This window comes from Akebia trifoliata, unplaced genomic scaffold (genome assembly GCF_017979445.1).
Source record: "Akebia trifoliata isolate Shusen 1 unplaced genomic scaffold, ASM1797944v1 Contig00608_ERROPOS3031104, whole genome shotgun sequence".
Lineage (NCBI taxonomy): Eukaryota > Viridiplantae > Streptophyta > Magnoliopsida > Ranunculales > Lardizabalaceae > Akebia > Akebia trifoliata.
In genome coordinates, this window is record NW_028237131.1 from 250,135 (window position 1) to 269,561 (window position 19,427).

Consider the following 19,427-nt stretch of genomic DNA (forward strand, 5'->3'; position numbering starts at 1 on the left):
ACTATTTGTACCCCAACTTTTACTTATTATACTCCAATTAAAAATAAAAAGATAAGTGTATGGTTGATAGTAAGTAAAAGTTGGGTTGGGATGTTAATAGAAGCTCTCATTGTAAACAACTGAAATTGTTTGAATGTGTTATAATATTTGGTACTATTGAATTATAATTTGAGCCAAAGCTCTGTTATGTTTGAAAAGTGTGTTTTAATTTAAGAAATTGGAGTGTAATAAGTAAAAGTTGGAATGCCAATAGAAACTGTCATAAATAATTGTAAACCAGAGTTAAATGCTTTATATCATCCAAGACAACATGAAAAAGACGCCACGCCAAAATGGCAAACATCTTTGGCCAAGCACAATACAACTATTAGTTTTGCATAGATTTAATAAAGGATCTTTCGTAAAGTTTAATTTAATTACATCCTCCCACCCCTCAAATTGTATCACAAGAGCCCATACCCTCTCTCTCCCTCTATCACATAACATGTACTATGTTCGCTCTCTCTCTTTCTACCGTCCACTGTTTCTTGATTTTAAAATTATTTTCTTTTTTTCGATTTTATTTTTGCTTCAAGAGAGAAATTTTATGAATGGTGAAAATCATGGATGATGAGAGGTAAATATAGAAAAGATAACAAGTACACATACATTGAGGTCAACAAAATTGTACACATGTATTGTTGTAATTACACAGAGAAACTTTAAACTTTACTTACAAAACTGTACACTTGTATTGTTGTCTTACACAGAGAAATTTTTTATAGGAAAATGGTGGAAGCAGTTGTCAGTGTTCTAGTAGAAAAATTGCTTGAAAGTCTCTTAAAAGAAGGATGCAAAGTGCTTGAATTCCACAAACAATTCAAGAAAATGCAAAAGGAGCTTCCTCACATGCAAAGCTTCCTCGAAGTCACAAATAGCGTGAGGATAAATGATCGAAAGGGACCTCTAAAGACTGTTGCAAGGGATCTAACAGAATTACTATATGAAGCTGAGGACATTACAGAAGATTGTGAGTTATTTCTAAGACGACGACAAAGACGAAGACAGAAATACAAGTTCATGCGGTACTTCTCTCTTTCATTATTGAAACATCGTTATCAAATGGGAAAGAGATTGAGTGAAATAAATCAAGAAATAGGAGATCTTAGAGAGAAGATGAAAACGTACTTGCCTTCAACAGTCAGTCTTCCGAATGATGAACGTGCCAGAGCTAGTCGACCAATAAGATATCCAATCATGGTGAATGATACTGAAATAGTAGGTCTAGAAGATGATGCAAGGAAAATTAAGCAATGGGTCATGGATGTAAGTGGACCCATGAGGGTCATTGGGATTGTGGGGATGGGCGGAATAGGCAAAACGACCCTTGCTCAAAGGATAATGAATGATCTTCAATTGAAAGATTCCTTCGAATGTATCTCGCTTGCGACAGTTTCCCAGACCATCAAATATGATGAATTAATCAAAAATCTTTTAAGAAAACTGAATGTGGACAAGAATTTATCAGATATTGATATCGGTGGTCTATTGGAAGAACTACGTAAACAGTTGGATGGGTCGAGGTACTTGATTATCTTGGATGATGTTTGGAGAATAGATGAAGGGTCATGGTGGGAGAGCTTGAAGTCCACTTTGTCTCATACAAACAGGGGTGGTTGTGTTATTGTTACGACAAGGAATGAGGTAATCGCACGATCAATGGGGGCCATTGAGAAGCACATACATCGTCCAAAAGTTCTTTCCAATGGAGATGATTGGTCATTATTCGCCAAAATAGCATTTGCAAACAATGGAGGTCAATGTCCAAATCCAAAAATAGAGCACATCGGCAAGGAGATAGTTTCTCAATGTAAAGGGCTTCCTTTGGCAATCAGAGTCGTTGGTGGGGTGATGTTAGGGAAGGGGGATTCTGTCCACGAATGGAAACGAATATCTATGCATCTAAAGCAAACGTTGGCGGTCCAAGATGAGTTGATTTTTTCTCCACTACACTTAAGTTATGAAGAGCTTCCTAAACATTTGAAGCCTTGTATGTTGTATTTCGCAGCATTCCCAGAAGATTATGAGATAAATATTTTTGATATAGTTTGGTGGTGGATCGGCGAGGGCTTTGTTCGACAAAGGGATGGAAAGACTGCACAGGAGATTGGATTTGAATATGTTAATGAATTAATCTGTCGTAGTTTAATAATAGGTTTTCAGAAGAGTGTGTTTGGGGAAAGGTTTTTAAAATGTAGAGTCCATGATCTGGTGCGCGACATGATTATAAAGATTGCCAAGGAAGAAAATTTTTGGGGATTGGATGACAGGGGCATGCTAACTTGTACAAATGATTCACGCCGACTACATATTGAGAATTCGAAGATTGATCAAATTAATTCCCAATTGTTGCGGACAATGATCGGGATTGATTTGTATGAAGAGGAGTTTGCATCAAATGTTGGACCCAAATTACCGCAATTAAAATGGTTGAGGGTTTTACAAGTTAGTTTCATCACTGACAACATTTCGGAAAATGTCCCTTCCAAGGTGAATTGGTGGAGTGAGATTGGATCTTTATCACATCTAATTTGTCTCACAATAGTAAGGTCATGTTTGGATGAACTCCCGGATTCTATAGAAAATCTTCAAAACCTTCAAACTCTTGTTCTACGTGAGTGTGATAATTTAAAATGGCTTCCTAGACAAGTGACAACTTTGGAGAAACTAAGCAGGCTACTTTTAATTGAATGTGAACAAATAGAGTATCTACCCAGAGAGGTTAGAAATCTAGCAAACCTCCAAGTACTTTTGGGGTTTAGGCCTGCAAATTCCAATGTTGAAGATGGGTGTCACCTTTCTGACTTGAAAACGTTGACGCTACTCAGAGAACTCGAGATTATCATCGATTCAGAAGATCATTTAAAAGAAGAGGAGCTGAAAATCTTATCTGAGCTCAAACAATTGGAGGAATTAGTAATGCAATTCAAAATTGGGATAAGTGAGCAGCAAATCATTGGGAAAGTTGATTATGAGATTCTTCCTCTTCAGAAGCTTCAAATATTAGTGTTCATAGATTATCCAGGAGAAACTATAGCAACATGGGTCAATCCGACCACTCTTCCAAATTTACAACGACTTCGTATTATTAATGGAAACATTACTGGAATGAGTACAAAGTTCTTTGGTGTTGAAAATGTGGTTTGGGAATTAGAGAACTTAATCTTGACTGATATACCAAACTTGAAGGTAGATTGGCTTAGGATGAAAAAGGCAATGCCATTCTTAAGACAACTTGAAGTTGATAATTGTGACAAACTCACGTCACCTCCTTGGAGCTATGATGACAGCACTTGGACAAAAGAAGAGGAGCATGAAGAAGAAGAAGAAGAAGAAGAAGAAAGTAGGCTATGAAGACGACTGGGCCAGCATGTCCCTTTAGGGGTTGTGTGTTTGTTTGTTGTAATGTGAATCTTGAAATAAATGATCAACTGCTCCAATGATATTGTGAGCATATGATGACTTACTTTGATGTATTATCTCTATGTTTATCATTTATTATTCTTATTTATATGTGGTAATGCTATTGGTCTTCTCTCTATCTTTTGTTAATTATTATAAAAAGTTATTTTTATATCTTTAAATTTTATTTAATTTTATAACCAGGTAGTCTTACTAAATTAGAATGTATTCAAATCATACTAATGGTCATAGAGTTCACCTTGTGGTATCCAAATACATGATCCGATGCCATAGTCAGAGGGTTTTAAAGGACATAATTCTATGAAGTTTAATTTTTTATTTTTCAAAGTAAACTTTTACCATTGAAATTTAATTGTAATTTTGTGAGTTCGGTACCAATCCATTTTCAAAACCTTGGATCTAGCTTTTTTATTATTATTATTATATTGGATCTGTGTTGTTCAATGAAATATGGAGGACTGACATGTTGGATTGCCAAAGTGATAATCCAATTGAGCTCAATGACTCTTAGAAAAATGGATATTAGTGAATGCCCATTCAGTTGAGAGCAAAACATTTAAGGGTACTTATGATTGCGCATGAAACGATTTTTATGAAGAATGCTATTTTCTTGTGTATTTTTCCCAACATTCATTTTTTCCACCCAAAGGAATGGGTAGGAAAATTATTTCCCCACCTCATTATTCTCTCGTGATTGCCCCCACCCCTAAAATTAAAATCCTACTATTTTTTTCTTGACATTTTCTTCATTGCTACCACTCTAAATTCCATAGAAGTCATTTTCATGAAGAAGTCATGTTCCCTTAAAGACAAATTCCTTACCATCATACACAATGTTATTGATCTAGAACATTTAAATATTTGTATTGTTTTCAAAACTAAAAATAGGTCTAGAGTCATGAGGAAGAAAGTTATCTCTTTTAATGATTAATCATTTAATGAAATCATTTTTCAATCAAAGAAATTGCTCTCGACTGGGATTCAATGTTCATTATAAATTGGAGGAGCAAAAATGTTCTTTGCATGTGAGATATGAATTATGCATACCATATTGTATATAAAAAGATAGGCTTTTTTAGTGAATCAGGCTCCTAACTTTGACAAGTTAGGAGTTTGGGCTTGATCTCTTTATAATTGGCAGTTTACCTTTTAAGGTTGCCACATCAGCAAAAAAGTAAATATTTCATTAACCAAAAAAATGATTATGTATACCATATTGTATATAAAATATAGTACTAGGATATTAGCATTTAATTTCACTTGACCAAACCAACCTTGTTAATCAAATATGTCATTAACTATGGATTTGTAATTGGCATTCAATCATAAAATAATTCAGTTCCTATTTTTATTGACATTCTCCCAAAAGGTAACAGATCGAGTTATAGATGATGATAAAATAAAGAACAAAAGAAAACCTTGACAAGCAAGGGGTCGAACCACGGAGACAACATTAATCCAAAGTATTTTTACTTCCAATCCAATTCAACTTTATGTAAATGATTAAAAATAGTTTTCGAGAGAAATTATCTAAAACAAAGTACTAAACTAAAAAGATTTAAAATACTATGCAGTGTAAATCAATTAGATCCACTTTCACAGGCTTTATCAATGATTTCTAGTTCTCTATTTATCTCGATCCACTAAACAAAACTAATGTTTAGGGATCAAAAAATCAAACAGTTATAATATAAATGAGATCAAAAGTATGCGATAAATTAAGTCAAGATTATTAGATAAGCATTAACTGTTCTTTATAAAACATAGTTCTTCTTGAACTAATCAAAAAATAAACCATCAAAACTTTTAGAAACATTCAATGTTTAACCTAATAATAAATACCTAACACTATCACAATAAAACTATGAAGTAATTACGAAAACATTAAAATCATTGACAAAGTCTTGTTCCAACTTCTTCAACCGATCTAATAGAGAAGTTAGCTAATAATTATCGTAAGAATAACAAAGTAAAAATAAAATAAAGATAACATATAAGAGATAAAAGAGTAAAATAAATAAAAGATCTTTATTGCTTCTTGACTTAAAACCATTAGAGTCTCCATACAAACTTCTGTAAAATTAAGAAAGAAAAATATAAAAACCTAAAACTTAAAATGATAGAAAAAGAGAAGTTGATCTCCAGGGAGATGAGAAATGATATGTCCTTTAGTCTAGTCTATTATTTATAGAGACATAATTAAGGTTTCTAGGATAATTAGGGTTTCAAAATATTTCGTGATTACAAAAATAACAAAGCCTACTTCAATACTAATATCTTTCAGTCATCAAGCTTTAATACAAATTTCAATGCTTGACTTTCTACGTTTACCGTGCCGCCATCATTGACCATGGTGTTGTGGTATAATTTTGTTCAATTGACTTGAATTTTGGTCCACGATCTCATTTTAGATCCTGGATCACAGTAGTAACTTTGAATTTTTGTGATTCGCCTTGAACTTTATGAATATTTCTTATTACACGTAAACAATAATAATTAGTTCTGAAATACATAATTAAATTAAAATCAATAATAAATATGAACTAACCATGCATAATGTTAATTAGGGGATTTAGTATGCAATTTATCCTTAAAGTTCATGTAATAAGAGCTCTAAAAATGACTTTCTAGACCTTGATCACACCCCTAAACCTAGATTTTACTAGTCCTGAGAAAAAATAAAATAAAAATTAAAGTACAAACTACTTTCGTAGGTTACATGACTGCATTTAGCGAATGAAGCAAGCCCTTAAACCCCTAAGTTAATCCTAGCGGACGAGTTTGACTCATAAGGGTTGGTAGTGAATATACCCACAAAATTCTAACACTTTATAAAAATATCAAAGTCAAAATCATAGTGTGTAAGGTGAACATAACGATATTTCACAAGTCAATCAAAGATCCTTTACGTTTGAGCAAATTCTAATTTTTATTCCTCACTTTAAAAAATTTCAAAGATAACTTGAATGCTTATGCATTTTTTTCTGATTTTTCTTTTAAAAAGCAACATCTTTTCAAGAACAAGATTTCACCTCATAACTGTTAAGAATGGTTGGTTCTACCTAAGTTCTAACTTGAAATTAAGCATCATATTGGGGATTGTGAAAGATGTGGATGTTCATTTTAATACCTCTAAAAAGCTTTATCTATGATATTCCAGTTTACTCATGTTTTTACTACTGACAGCTTTCACTCTACTAAACCTACTTTATTTGGTTATATTGGACTCTTTTCTTTTTGCACATTTTTAACTTAAGCATTTTTTCTTTCATTTGGTCTTTTTTCACATCTTTCTGCCTTATTTTTCAACTTTTTCACACATCACCATTTTTTTGTGCTATTTTTTTTTTCAAATAATAGATAGCCATTTTTAAGATACCTAATATAATCTTATGGTTGTTATCTAGGTTATACTAAATCCAATTCTGTTTTCTTCTAACCTGCCAACCAAAGGACAAGGAAATCATAGTTCACTAAATTCGGTGTCCCTTAACAATCTAGACAGAGAAGATGGTCAATACTTGTTCTATAAAATTTTATTTTTACTCAATCAGAAGTGTCATGAATTTTTAAAGTATTTTTTTATTTTCTTAATGAGAAATAACCAAAAAGAACTTATGATAAAAAATTAGGACATGATCCTGAGATTTGAAATTCATATGTAAACAATACATTGAAAGAGTTTGAAGAAAATATTTTGCAAGTGTTAAATATATATATATATTTTTTTAAAACATGAAACTAAACTAGTAATAAAATAAACATGAAAATAATCTAGCAATGAAATGCAATGCAATTATAAGCTAACCTAATACCCCCAAATCTAAATAAAATATTGTCCTCAATATACAAGCAGTAAGGAAAAGAAAAATAAATTGTTAAATCATACTTGAAACGAATTGGGCATTAATTTGCAAACTCTTGTTACAATTAATTTGAAAAAATTAGAAGTTATAACAATGATAATTTTTGAAATAATTTTGCATAAAAGATATCCTACCTAAGAATAGAAAAAATAACCTAACTAAGAGATTAAAAACATTATAATCTAAGAAAGATATTCTAATTTGAATTTGAATTCTTGGCAGCCCGTGCATTTGTGCGTGCCTTATTTTCCTCAATGTAAGTCATTATTTATCTCTGCTACTCAATCAACAATTGTTGACTAGTCTGTAGTTCTAATAATACTGATTAATTACTTTAATTGAGAGTTGGCATGGGGAAAAAGAGATAGAGATAGAGATTAAGGTATACATGAAATTTAAAAATACAAGAAAAGAAATCCTAACTATACTACTAAAAACAAATAAAACACATGGGTTGTCTCCTAAGTAGTACTAAGTTTAACGTCCTCAGTCGGACCTATCAAAAGATCTGATTTCTAGGAATTTTCCTAACATCTAATTTGACGGACACAACGATCGACTTTTTACTACTCCAAATGATAGGCAAATAGATTTGGATCATCGTTAGGATACAAAAATGATTTTTTAAAATGATCAACATCCCTCGTTTGTCCTCAATTCTTAGAGTAATTACCTTTTCAAAATAGTTTTCAATCATTGTATTCCCAAAAAGAATGGAAGTGTAAGACAAGCAAAGTCTTTACACCCTTACGAAATGATAGGTTGGATGGGATACAAAGTGGGATTGGGAGTGGTCGAAATTGGTATGACTAACAAGTAAGAGTGAAACTTGATTCCTCTTGGACAACAGTCTCCTCTAATGGTGGATCAATTCTCTTTGTCAAATTTGTACAATCAACTTACTCATTGGGAATTTAAAACACAACTTGACTCTCGGGGATTATCTCATTTTAAAATTGATAATTCTTTTTTTCTTCTAAGGGTATAGTGAGTGGACCTAGTTGGACTTCCATCATTACTTTGAGTGGAATTGTAATCTCATTAATTTGTATTTGAAATGTAATTTAGACAAAATTATCAGTTGTTGATAAACAATCATCGAAATCCTCAAAAGGGTGAAGCTAGTCACTAAGGTTATTTTAAAAGAATGGTGGAATTTCTAAGATTAGTTAATCAATTTTCTCTAAGTTGATTAAGGTTTGACCCATGTCCTATTGTAGTTGATTGAGCTGTTGTTATTGTTGTTTTAGAGACTCAGTCATCCAAAACTCTAATGAAAAAAATTGAGAAGAAGACAAATATAAATGAGTGGATGTTTACTCAGGCTCTATAGCTCTATAATTGAAAAATTGTTGAGAATCATAGGATTATTGGGGCTTTATGGTTGGATTCATCATCGAGGTGTCGTGTATATAAAAATCACCATGGTTACCAAAACGACTACCCTAAGTGAACTTATTCTAACTAGGTATGGTATCCGAGAGAAACCAGTTATCTACATGGTATGATTGGTCGAACGAACTATATGTCGGCATCCAATAAGAATTTTGAGAATTACACCTAGCACGGACCATGAGCAGACTTGGACAATACTCGAGAGAATGACCATAATTATCACAAAGAACACATGGGGTCCATGATTCTCTCCTAAACTCCAAAATGATGTAAATCTACTTAAGGTTCTGTATCTACTTTTATATACACTACGAACTCACACAAAAATAGGAAGAAATTCACACAATGCTTTATGTGTACCTATTAAACTAAACGGCTCCTAACTATTTCAAAGGGAGAGTTTGAGCCTCCAACCCAGTTCTTTGAAATCAAAATCAGCTAGTTTAATCCCCAAATGAAAAGTGGTGCACAATGCTGACCAAAGACAATCTTAAATCACATCTTCCTCTAGAATAGATGAAGTTTATCCCCCTAGTACAGTAGGGTACAGTAGGGACAGGATTGCACTTAGGCATTGAATTTGATCAAGAAGAGCAATTGGTACAACTCCAGCTAGCTTTGCCTATTAAGCTCGATAGGACCTATGGTTAAGTCTAATAAGATTTTAATTAAATTGGACTTGTGTGAATTAATTTTCTAACAGGGAAAGAGATTGGTGATGAAATCTGATTCTTATCTTGTTCGTGCCATCCTCGTAAGGGTGCCGTTTTTTACTAATGTGCAATCGTAAGTATTCAATTAACTTACTCATATTCAATACAGAAACCCACTAGTAAGAGTTGCGCGGGGGTTTTGAGTTTTACCTCTCATTTTAGACGAGCAATGATCGAGTTGAGTTAACTCGGTCCGCTGACACCAAACTCGGTGTATGAATCCGAGGAGCCGAGATAGTTACGTCCCACTATCGTTTTTCCTTAATTCTATTATAGTTCAAGTCTTCTCAGAATAATTAAAATGAAATTATGAAAATAAAGTAAAATTTTCTAAAAGGAAAATCTTAATATAATTCTACTTTAAACAGAAATAAATTTTTGGTTCTTCGTTAAAGAATTAGATCTGGGTGGCGGAATAAAATTTTCCAACCACATTGTTCCTCGTCGAATCCTTCGATAGAAAATAGAAGAAATATCAAAATTAGAATTTTAGAAAACTAATGTGCTCATTAGAATCCAGAAGTCTGAAAAAAGATTCTACAAAATTTTGAAGTACGGATCTCGAGGTTTGACCACATTGTTACAATTGACTTAAATGCCACAGAAAAATTCTGATGAAATTGGCTCAAATTTTACAATTTTCTTCATACTGGATCCAGGAATCCAGTGGTATTTTTTTTTTAATTTTTCTAAAATAAAAATTTTTATTGACAAAAAATAGAATCAAATTTTCAAATAAATGGATTACACCGTTATCCCCCGCAACGGCTCCAATTTGTTTAAGTTGTACATTATGATAAAATAAAGAACAAAAGAAAACCTTGGCAAGTAAGGGTTGAACAACAGAGACAACATTAATCCAAAGTATTTTTTACTTGCAATCCAATTCAAATTTATGTAACTAATTAAAAACAATTTTCAAAAGAGCTTTATCTGAAATAAACTACTAAAATAAAAACTTAAAAATATGATAGAGAAGTGCAGATCAGATGGATTCACCTTCATAAGCTTTATCAATGAATTCTGGTTATGTATTTATCTCGATCCACTAAATAAAACTAAATGTTTGTGGATGAAAAAATCAAACAGTCATAATAAAAACGAGATCAAAATATGCAATAAATTAAGTTGAGATTATTATATAAGTACTAATCGTTTTCTGTAAAGCATGGTTGTTCTTGAACTAATCAAAAAATGAACCATCAAAACTTTGAGAAATATTTAATATTTAACCTAATAATAAATACCTAACACTATCACAATAAAATTATGAAATAATTACGAGAACAATTAAAATACTGACAAAGTCTTGCTCCAACTTCCTCAACGATCTAATGGAGAAGTTAGCCAATAATCATCGCAAGACCAACAAAGTAAATATAAAATAAAGATAACATATAAGAGAGGGGAGAGTAAAAGAAAGAAAAGATCATTATTACTTATTGACTTGAACCGGTAGAGTCTCCTTACAAACTTCTATAAACTGAGAAAGAAAAATATAAAAGCTTAAAACTAAAATAATAGAAAAAGAGAAGTTGATCTCTAGGGAGATGAAAGATATATGCCCTTTAGTCTGGTATCTTATTTATAGAGATCGGATTAGGATTTCTAAGGTAATTAGGATTTCGAAAATATTTCGTGATTACAAAAATACCAAAGTCCTACTTCAATACGAATGTCTTTCAGCCGCCAAGCTTTAATATGAATTTCAAGGCTTGACCTTTTGAGTTGACCTCGTCATTGCCGTTGACCATGGCGTCGCGATATAATTTTGCTCAATTAACTTGAATTTTGGTCCACTGTCTTGTTTTGGACCCTGAATTACAATGGTAAGTTCGGATTTTTCTTATTCGCCTTGAAACTTTGTAAATATTTTCTATTACACATAAATAACAATAATTAGTTCTAAAATAAGATGGACGATTTTAATTTTGTTCTTGAGGTTGCATTTTTTTTTCAATTAAAATATTAGACAATAAAGTTATATTTTATTTTTAGTTTTTTGAATTACATTTCATTATTTTATATTGTATGCATTTCAAAAAAAATAAAAATTGACTCATTTCATCAACTCTATCTGATGAGTTCTCCAATTAAGCTGGACTTAAATTTTAGAAATTTGATTATTTACTAATTTTAATATTCTATGAAAGGTCCCAATTAATTGGCTAAGTCTGTAACACTTGTGGAGTGTAATATCAGAACCTGGGTTCAAAATCCATTGAACTCGCCTTTTCTACTAATAACTAATCCTTACCAACAAAGTAAAAAAAATGAAACCTATTATGTTCGAAAATGGTGCAACTCATGCCTCATGGGAGTCGTCTTTAAATTCCAAACTCTAACTTTTACTCATACTAAAACATTGTTTTTAAGACTGTTGGGGAGCTCCAATGAAACATAGATTGAAAATGGTAGTGAGAAAGACACTCTCTTTATTCTTAAGGCTTGTTGGAGAGCTCCGAAAAATCCTAAACGAAAAGAACCATGATAATTTGACACTCACCTCTGGCAAATGCCCCCATCATAGAATTGTAGATCATTTTCCTTGGGATGCACAAGAAAAAGATTTATGGTTATTCGCATCCCGGTGCAAATGATATATGGTGCTATGATGGGGGCGTCATATTATTACAAGTCAAACGAAAAATGGTAAGGAGAAAGAAAGTCTGTATGTTTTATTTAATCATATATAACAGGAAAAATTACATAATAGTCCCTAGCTCTAATTTGTCTTTCAATTTAGTCCTTGACTTTTGTAGATTATCAAAATAGTCCATTTAGTAAATCCCTTTCTTCAAAACAGTCCCTGAAACTCACTCTTGATATTTCTCATGATTGAAATGTTAAAATTTTCCTAACCATTCAAACTCACAAATTTTCATTAAAAAAAAAATAGAATTTCTGACATCCTGATCAAGTTTTGGAGGCTACATTCCAATGAAAAGGATTTGAGAAGTGATCAGGGCCTAGAAAGTTGTTTCCAGTGCCCTATTTACAAATATTTTAACATTGAATAATGCATAAAATCCTCTAAACAGATGTAATAAGTAGATCATCCATAATTATTATTATTTTTTAATAAATTGTGAATTTCAGACTAATTATGGTTATTTATGTGTAATAGGTTAAAGTTGTGAGATTCAAAAGGATGAACCAAGATAATTGAATATGCACATTACAATTTAAGACTAAAGACACGACCACGGACCGAAGACCATAGTCAACGGGCCCACAAGCACCGTGGTATGGTGACATCAACGAACTTCATCTCGAGATTCGTGTAATGTTGAGGCGACATGATTTATAATGTAACACATTAGGTTTCAAAATCCTTAAAAAACATGATAGTGTTCCGAATTCTAAAAGAACCTTAATATAGTCTCTATAAATAGGAGACCAGAAAAAGTTTAGGGGGGATCTCTCTTCTCTTAATTCTCCTATATTTCTCTTGATTTTTAGGTTTACTTTCTGTTCAAGCTTTGCAAACAGAATGAATACTCTGCTAGATTCAAGCCAAGATTAATAAAGGATCATTAGTTTCTTCCCTATTCTCTTCTCTTTTTTATTTTTATTTTGTTTTTATTATTCTTGCTATGATCTGTGGCTAAACCTTCGTTAGAGAGGTCGATGAAGCCTAAAAAAGATCATTTTAGATAATTATTTATTTAAATCATGCTTCAATACTTTGTTGTTATTGTTATACCAATTTCTTAAGTAATGATTATTAGATAGAATGTTATTCTTATCATTTTGATAAGTAATCTTAGATAAGTTCAAGTTAAATTATACTTTGTTAGATATTCGATATTTTATTTTTGATTTCGTCTTATTAAATATCATCACAGGATTTAGGATTATTATTTGGATTAACAGATATCATTTTCCAATCCAATAATATTAGCTTTGTTTATTGAATCGACATAATAAGTAAACAAAGAAATTGATAAGGTGACTTGTTTTGGTCGATTTGACTAATCTAATTATGTACATTGTGATTTCTACTCTTGTTTATGTTAGAGAAGTTTCAATTCAATTTCATTTAATATTTCAAAGTGAGATTGTTTTAGATTAAAAGAAATTGTTGGATCAACGTTGTCTCTGTAGATTAACCCTTGCTTGCCAAGGTTTTTATATTTTTTTGTTCTCTTATTTTTATTGATAATCTGCACCGAACAAGAAGAAAGAATCCATTTTTAAGAGATTTTTTCAAATATTTTGAAGATATATGTAAAAAATTAGGGTTTCTAAATGTAAAGGACTCCCATTGGCAAACAAGGTCATGGGAGAGGTGTTGTTAGAGAAAGGAGACTCTATCCACAAGTGGAAGAAAATATTCATGCATCTAAAGCAAGAGTTGGCAGTCCAAGATGAGTTGATTTTCTCTCCATTGCAATTAAGTTATGAAGAGCATCCTAAACATTTGAAGCCTTTTATATTGTATTTTGTAGCATTCCCAAAAGATTATGAGATTATTACATTAGAACTAATTTGGTGGTGGATTGATGAGGGCTTTGTCCGGCAAAGGGATGGAAGGACTGCAGAGGAGATTGGATTAAAATACCTTAATGAATTAATATGTCGTACTTTAATACTAGATGTAGAGAAGACATATATAGGAAAAAATTTATATCATGTAGTGTGCATGATATGGCACGTGACATGATTATAAAGATTGTCAAGGAAGAAAATTTTTGGGGAGTAGATGAGAGGGGCATGCTAACTTGTACAAATGATTCATGTCAGCTACATATTGAGAATTCAAAGATTGATCAAATTAAATCTCAATTGTTACAGACAATGATCAGGATGAATTTGTAGGAAAATAATGTCCCCACCTCCCAATATTATTCTCTTGTGACCCCCACCCCGAAAATTAAAATCCTACTCTCTTTTCTTTTTCCCCTGATATTTTCTTCATTGCTATCAGACTCAATTTAAATTTTCCATAGAATTCATTTTCCTGAAAAAGTCATATGTTCCCTTAAAAATAAATTCCTCACTATCATGCACAATGGTTATCCCAATTAATAAGAATCTACTAAAGTAAAATTCAACAAACGTAAATTGTGAAATTCAACTATGTGCAATGATCCAAAACATTTAAATAGTTTCATTCTTTTCAGGGCTAAAAATAGGTCCAAAGTCATGAGGAAAAAAATTATCTCTTTGGATGATTAATCATTTAATGATGTTATTTTTCAATCAAAGAGGTTATCTCATATCTCAACTTGGATTCAATGGTTAGATAAATTGGATTAGCAAAAATGTTCAAACCAACCTTGTTGATCAAATATGCCATTAACCATGGATGCGTAATTGGCATTTAATTATAAAATAGTTCAATTTATATTTTTATTGACATTCTCCCAAAAGGAAACTGGTTGTTGGCACTTTCCATAACTAAGCGGGAAACATAATCGAGCCAACATGATTCACCAACTAAGATGGACGATTTTTATTTAGTTCTTGAGGATGCATTATTTTTCAATCAAAATATTAGATAGTATAAGTTATATTTTATTTTAATGTTTTTGGACAAATGTAAAAATTCATATTTCTATAAGGGGCCAAGTCAAGTCTGATCTTCCTTGTTCTTCAAGAAGGTAAGATAAGTTGGTTACTATTCAAAGGAAGTTCACATTGACTTGGGAGAGCACTTAGTATGGTCCATTGTCTTAACCCCTGATTTTGGTGTTACATATGTTGATATTCCATTTATCGATTTTATCAATGTCTATAATATTCAGGCAATAGATCTAGATTTGATTAATTTTGTGTGGTTTCTATTTTTTGTCTTATGTTACCTGTCCTTCAGGGTGAGAAAGGGACTCAAATTCTAGTTAGCCGAGAACTCGTTGTTTTTCTTGTGTCATCATTTGTCTTCTATTATTACCTGTCATTCACCACTTATTAAATAAAAAGTGATGAACTCGACACTGGTAAAACCCATCCATTTTCAATCTTCAAGTTTTTTTTTACTAAAATACATGGAATGTTCGACTAAAACCTTTAGATAATGACTTATTTAGATGATTTCAACCCAAAAGAACCATTCTTCATCGATTTTCATTCAAAAACTAAGAAAAAAAAATGAAAAAACCCTTAAAACTGGTTTCTTCTTTTTTCTTAAATCCTTTTTGATAGAACTGAATCTCCAAAACTCGATTAAGATGTCAAAAATCCAATTTTTGGATGAAAATGACGAATTAGAAACGGTTAGGACATTCAATCGTGAGAAATGAGGGAGATGAGATCCAGGGAGCATTTAGAAAGAAAAAGTTTACTAAATGTCTAGTTAAGCAATCGCTGAAAACTTAGGACTATCTAGAAAGATGCCCTTCCACAAGGGTCTTTTAAGTAATTTTCCCAATATTCTTTGGAATGGAAGCATCATTGTGGGTCAATGTCCTATAAATATTCATATTCAAATTAGTTGATTTGATCAGGTACAACTAGATGGCTTATATTTTGTGTGTACTTGGTCATAAAATTTCCCAATGCTAGGACTTCAATTGTGTTGTATTACAGTGCAACTAAACAAACCAAAATAAGATTTAGTTAATTAAGATCAACCAAATTTGTCAAAGCATCAAACATAATGAGATTTGTTGAAGCCCATTTAATTCAATCCCAATGTTTTAGAAAGTGTGACGCCCATACAAGGCAGTTTGCCTGTACGAGGCAAGGTTGTATGAAGGATTAGACATGATTTTACAAAAGAAAAAAAAAAATAAAAAAGTAAAAAAAAAATAAAAAATCTAATAAAACTTTCAATACCATTTTCTTTTGTATTTTGTTGCATTGCATCTCCTCAATGCTTTGTACATGGAATAAACTTTTCTTTTTAATATAATAGTTGACTAAATTTGGGGGCATTTTAATATAATAGATTTGTTTTTATTATTCTTGCAATGATCATGTATCAAATTGAGCAATTAAGTATTTGATGATACAAGATAGTAACAACAATACTTACAAAAATACTGTATCAAATTGGCCTTAGACAGTCAGAAAATAAACATAAGAGTTTATATGGCCACACCAACTCTTCTTATAACACATTAAACAATGAAATTAGAAATAGTATTTAGGTTCTGATAACTTTCTATTGTTTTATTCTTATTATTTGAAACAATTAAAATATTTTTACACAGATAACAAACATTTAAATCATCAAAACCCAATTATTTTTTATGTCAAAAGTTATAAAACTCATTTTTACTTTATCAAGTTTTTATAAGCTGAGATCTTTATTTTGAAAATATCATGAATCATCTAGGATCTTAGATGAATCATTGAGATTCGCATTGACTATCTCGCCAAATTGTAGGATGACACTTCATCTCAGTTATGAAACAATGGGGTAATAAAATATCACTTTCTTATTTTTATTTTAATATAATTCTTCCCTTTGATGGACAACACATTATAAATTTCATTATTTTCCACGATGATTGCTTACCTACTTCAATGTATAAATTACTTTATTTTTCAGATTTAATTATTGCCATTTGATCCGGTAGTAGTTCTTGTGCTTCATATTTAATTAAGTCAAATTCAACAATAACACTCTTACAACCCCTAAGTAGGCAATGGAAATATTTTTGGCGGTAGGGCCATCAATGAGTGGGTTCAAGCCGAGCTTGACTATGCCTTAACCCGGTCTTAAAGTGATGAACTGTAATTTAAGCCAGTTGGATCCAAGTCTTATAAAAATATAAAATTCATGCATATTTTGAAGTCATTTGGAGCCATCTAATATTGCTTTTCATCAAAATATGGGTCGAATCTCTAACTTAGTTTAAAGGATTTGCCTACATCATCATGCTTGAAAGCATTCTCAATATTCTTTAAGAAGTAATGAAAAAGTAGTATGGTCTCTATTCAGTGTTGGTCCCCCCTCATAATGATATTTGGTCACTAACTAATTTTCAGGGATATTCGGAGTTTCATCTCTAATGATATTTTTTTAAGTAAATGATAATAGTGGTTACAATTATTCCATATATTTTGATAGTGAAAATCAGATTTTTAAGACTGACAATGATCGGTCTTTTCTAAGTGAACTAGAAAGTACTTTTTCTAGTTATCTTAATAATGGATCTAAGATTGACAATCAGTACCATGATTGTTACATGGATGATGCTAAATATAATTGGAATAATCACATTAATGGTTACATTGACAATTATCTTCGTTCTGAAATAGGTATTGATAGTTACATTTCAAACGGTAGCAAAAATAACGATAACAACTATTACTTTATAGCTACATTTGTAACCAAGGCGAAAGCAGTCAACTAACACAAATAAAAGTTTTTCAAAATAATAATTTTTCTACCATAAATAGTTTTAAGAAATTATGTAAATGACCTTCTTTGAATCATGTCTATTGTAATGAAAAGTAATAATATTCCTTTCTCAAATTGGACTCGGATCATTCTCAAATTGGACTTCGATCTAACTGCTGATTCTGATCATTTGGGTTCAATCCATGGAGAATGTACCACACTGCCGCGTATCTTGTAGCGTCAATAGCAGTCCAACTCTTTAGTTCAAAGGATCTAGATGGACTATTTTATGATCAATTGTATCAAATTCAAGGCCCTAGGTCAAGTATTCAATTTTTTTCTCAAATGGAAGAAATATTACGGAGATAATAAAAAATACACCCCTAAATTTCTTTATTTATTGCCACTTGCTCGGTTGATTGCTCAGCTGCTTCAATTATAATTCTATAATCTATGTTTAGCTGGTGGAACCTAATCCTTCAATATGATTCTTATTGTTTTCAAGTTGACCAGCTTATCCTAGAGATTCTAATTTCAAATTTTGAGAATTATCTAACAGTCAGGATTATAAGATGATATTATATTAATATCCTCCTAGCTGGTCTTTGTACGTATTATTTTAGTTTAGCAAACACCAGTGGCCGCTGTATTTGAATAATTAAGTTGAAAGATACCATCCCCACTCAAAACTCATCAAAGCTTTTCTCATCTCAGCTTTCCTCTCTGCATCTCTCCCAATCAGTGCAGGTAACTAATCCCACAATAGAGAGAAGAGAAGAGAAGATATAAATTACCGAAATTCTTGTAAGTGGTTATATTTTCTTTCCATTTGGTATCAGTTGTTTTAATTTCACTATTTTAATGGGTGGGTTGGGTTCCGTTGATGCAATGAAATAACACCGGATCAAAATCCAACTGTTGGTAGTTACTCTTGAGATAATTATCATAGGGATTTGCATAAAATCCTAACTGTTGGATTGTTTGATTAGTTAAGCAAATGTTGTTCTCTGTTTTTTGGGAATTTTTTTTTTACTTACCTCTCTTGATATGCAAATAAGTTACACTTCCTCAGTTTAGGATTGTATAACTTATTTGCAAAAATATATCACGATGCATTGTACAAAAGACCAAGAGATGAAACATACATTTTGATTTAAATTCTGCTCTGCCACCAATAATTTTCTTTCATCACACATGTGGCCACAACATGTAAAAAGCCCATTTTCGACGGCCCAAAGCCATTGAATTTCATAAAATTTGACAGATTACGGCGTTGAAAATTTTATTGTCGATTTTTTTTTTTCAATAGACCAAAATCATCAAATTAATGGAGGAGGGGAGAAATTCGACGACTCTAAGCCTTCGAATGTGGTCAAATATGGGGAACATAAAAAAAATTTGACGGCCTTGACCGTCGAAGTTTGGTTTCTAAGCCTTGGTCTGTCGAGTTTTCTTGTAGAATTATCCAGTTTTCACATAGTGGGCACCAAGTGAAAAAAGGGCAAATCTGATGCCAAGGTTCGTTGAAATTGCTTGGATTTAGCCAAATTCACGGACCTTGATGTCGAATTTACCCTTTCTTCACGTAGTGTGTTGGCTTTCCCCTTTTTTTTTATTGGTAAAAGTAGACTTGAGATCTAACTACGCCGATACATTTTGCTCTCCAATAAGTAATGCTAAATACTCACAAATAGGTCT

General features: G+C 31.7%; 1 protein-coding gene across 1 annotated transcript; it reads left to right on the forward strand.

Annotated features, from left to right (window-relative positions):
* Window positions 1-768: 768 nt before the first annotated feature.
* LOC147381237 (disease resistance RPP13-like protein 4) lies at window positions 769-3,393 on the forward strand. The gene has a single exon (XM_086430674.1). The coding sequence runs from the start codon at window positions 769-771 to the stop codon at window positions 3,391-3,393; it is 2,625 nt and encodes an 874-aa protein (XP_086286800.1).
* The last annotated feature ends 16,034 nt before the right edge of the window (window positions 3,394-19,427 follow it).

Bases quoted from the DNA above. Each gene is read 5' to 3' on its own strand.
- LOC147381237 (XM_086430674.1), top strand. From the start codon at position 769: ATGGTGGAAGCAGTTGTCAGTGTTCTAGTAGAAAAATTGCTTGAAAGT.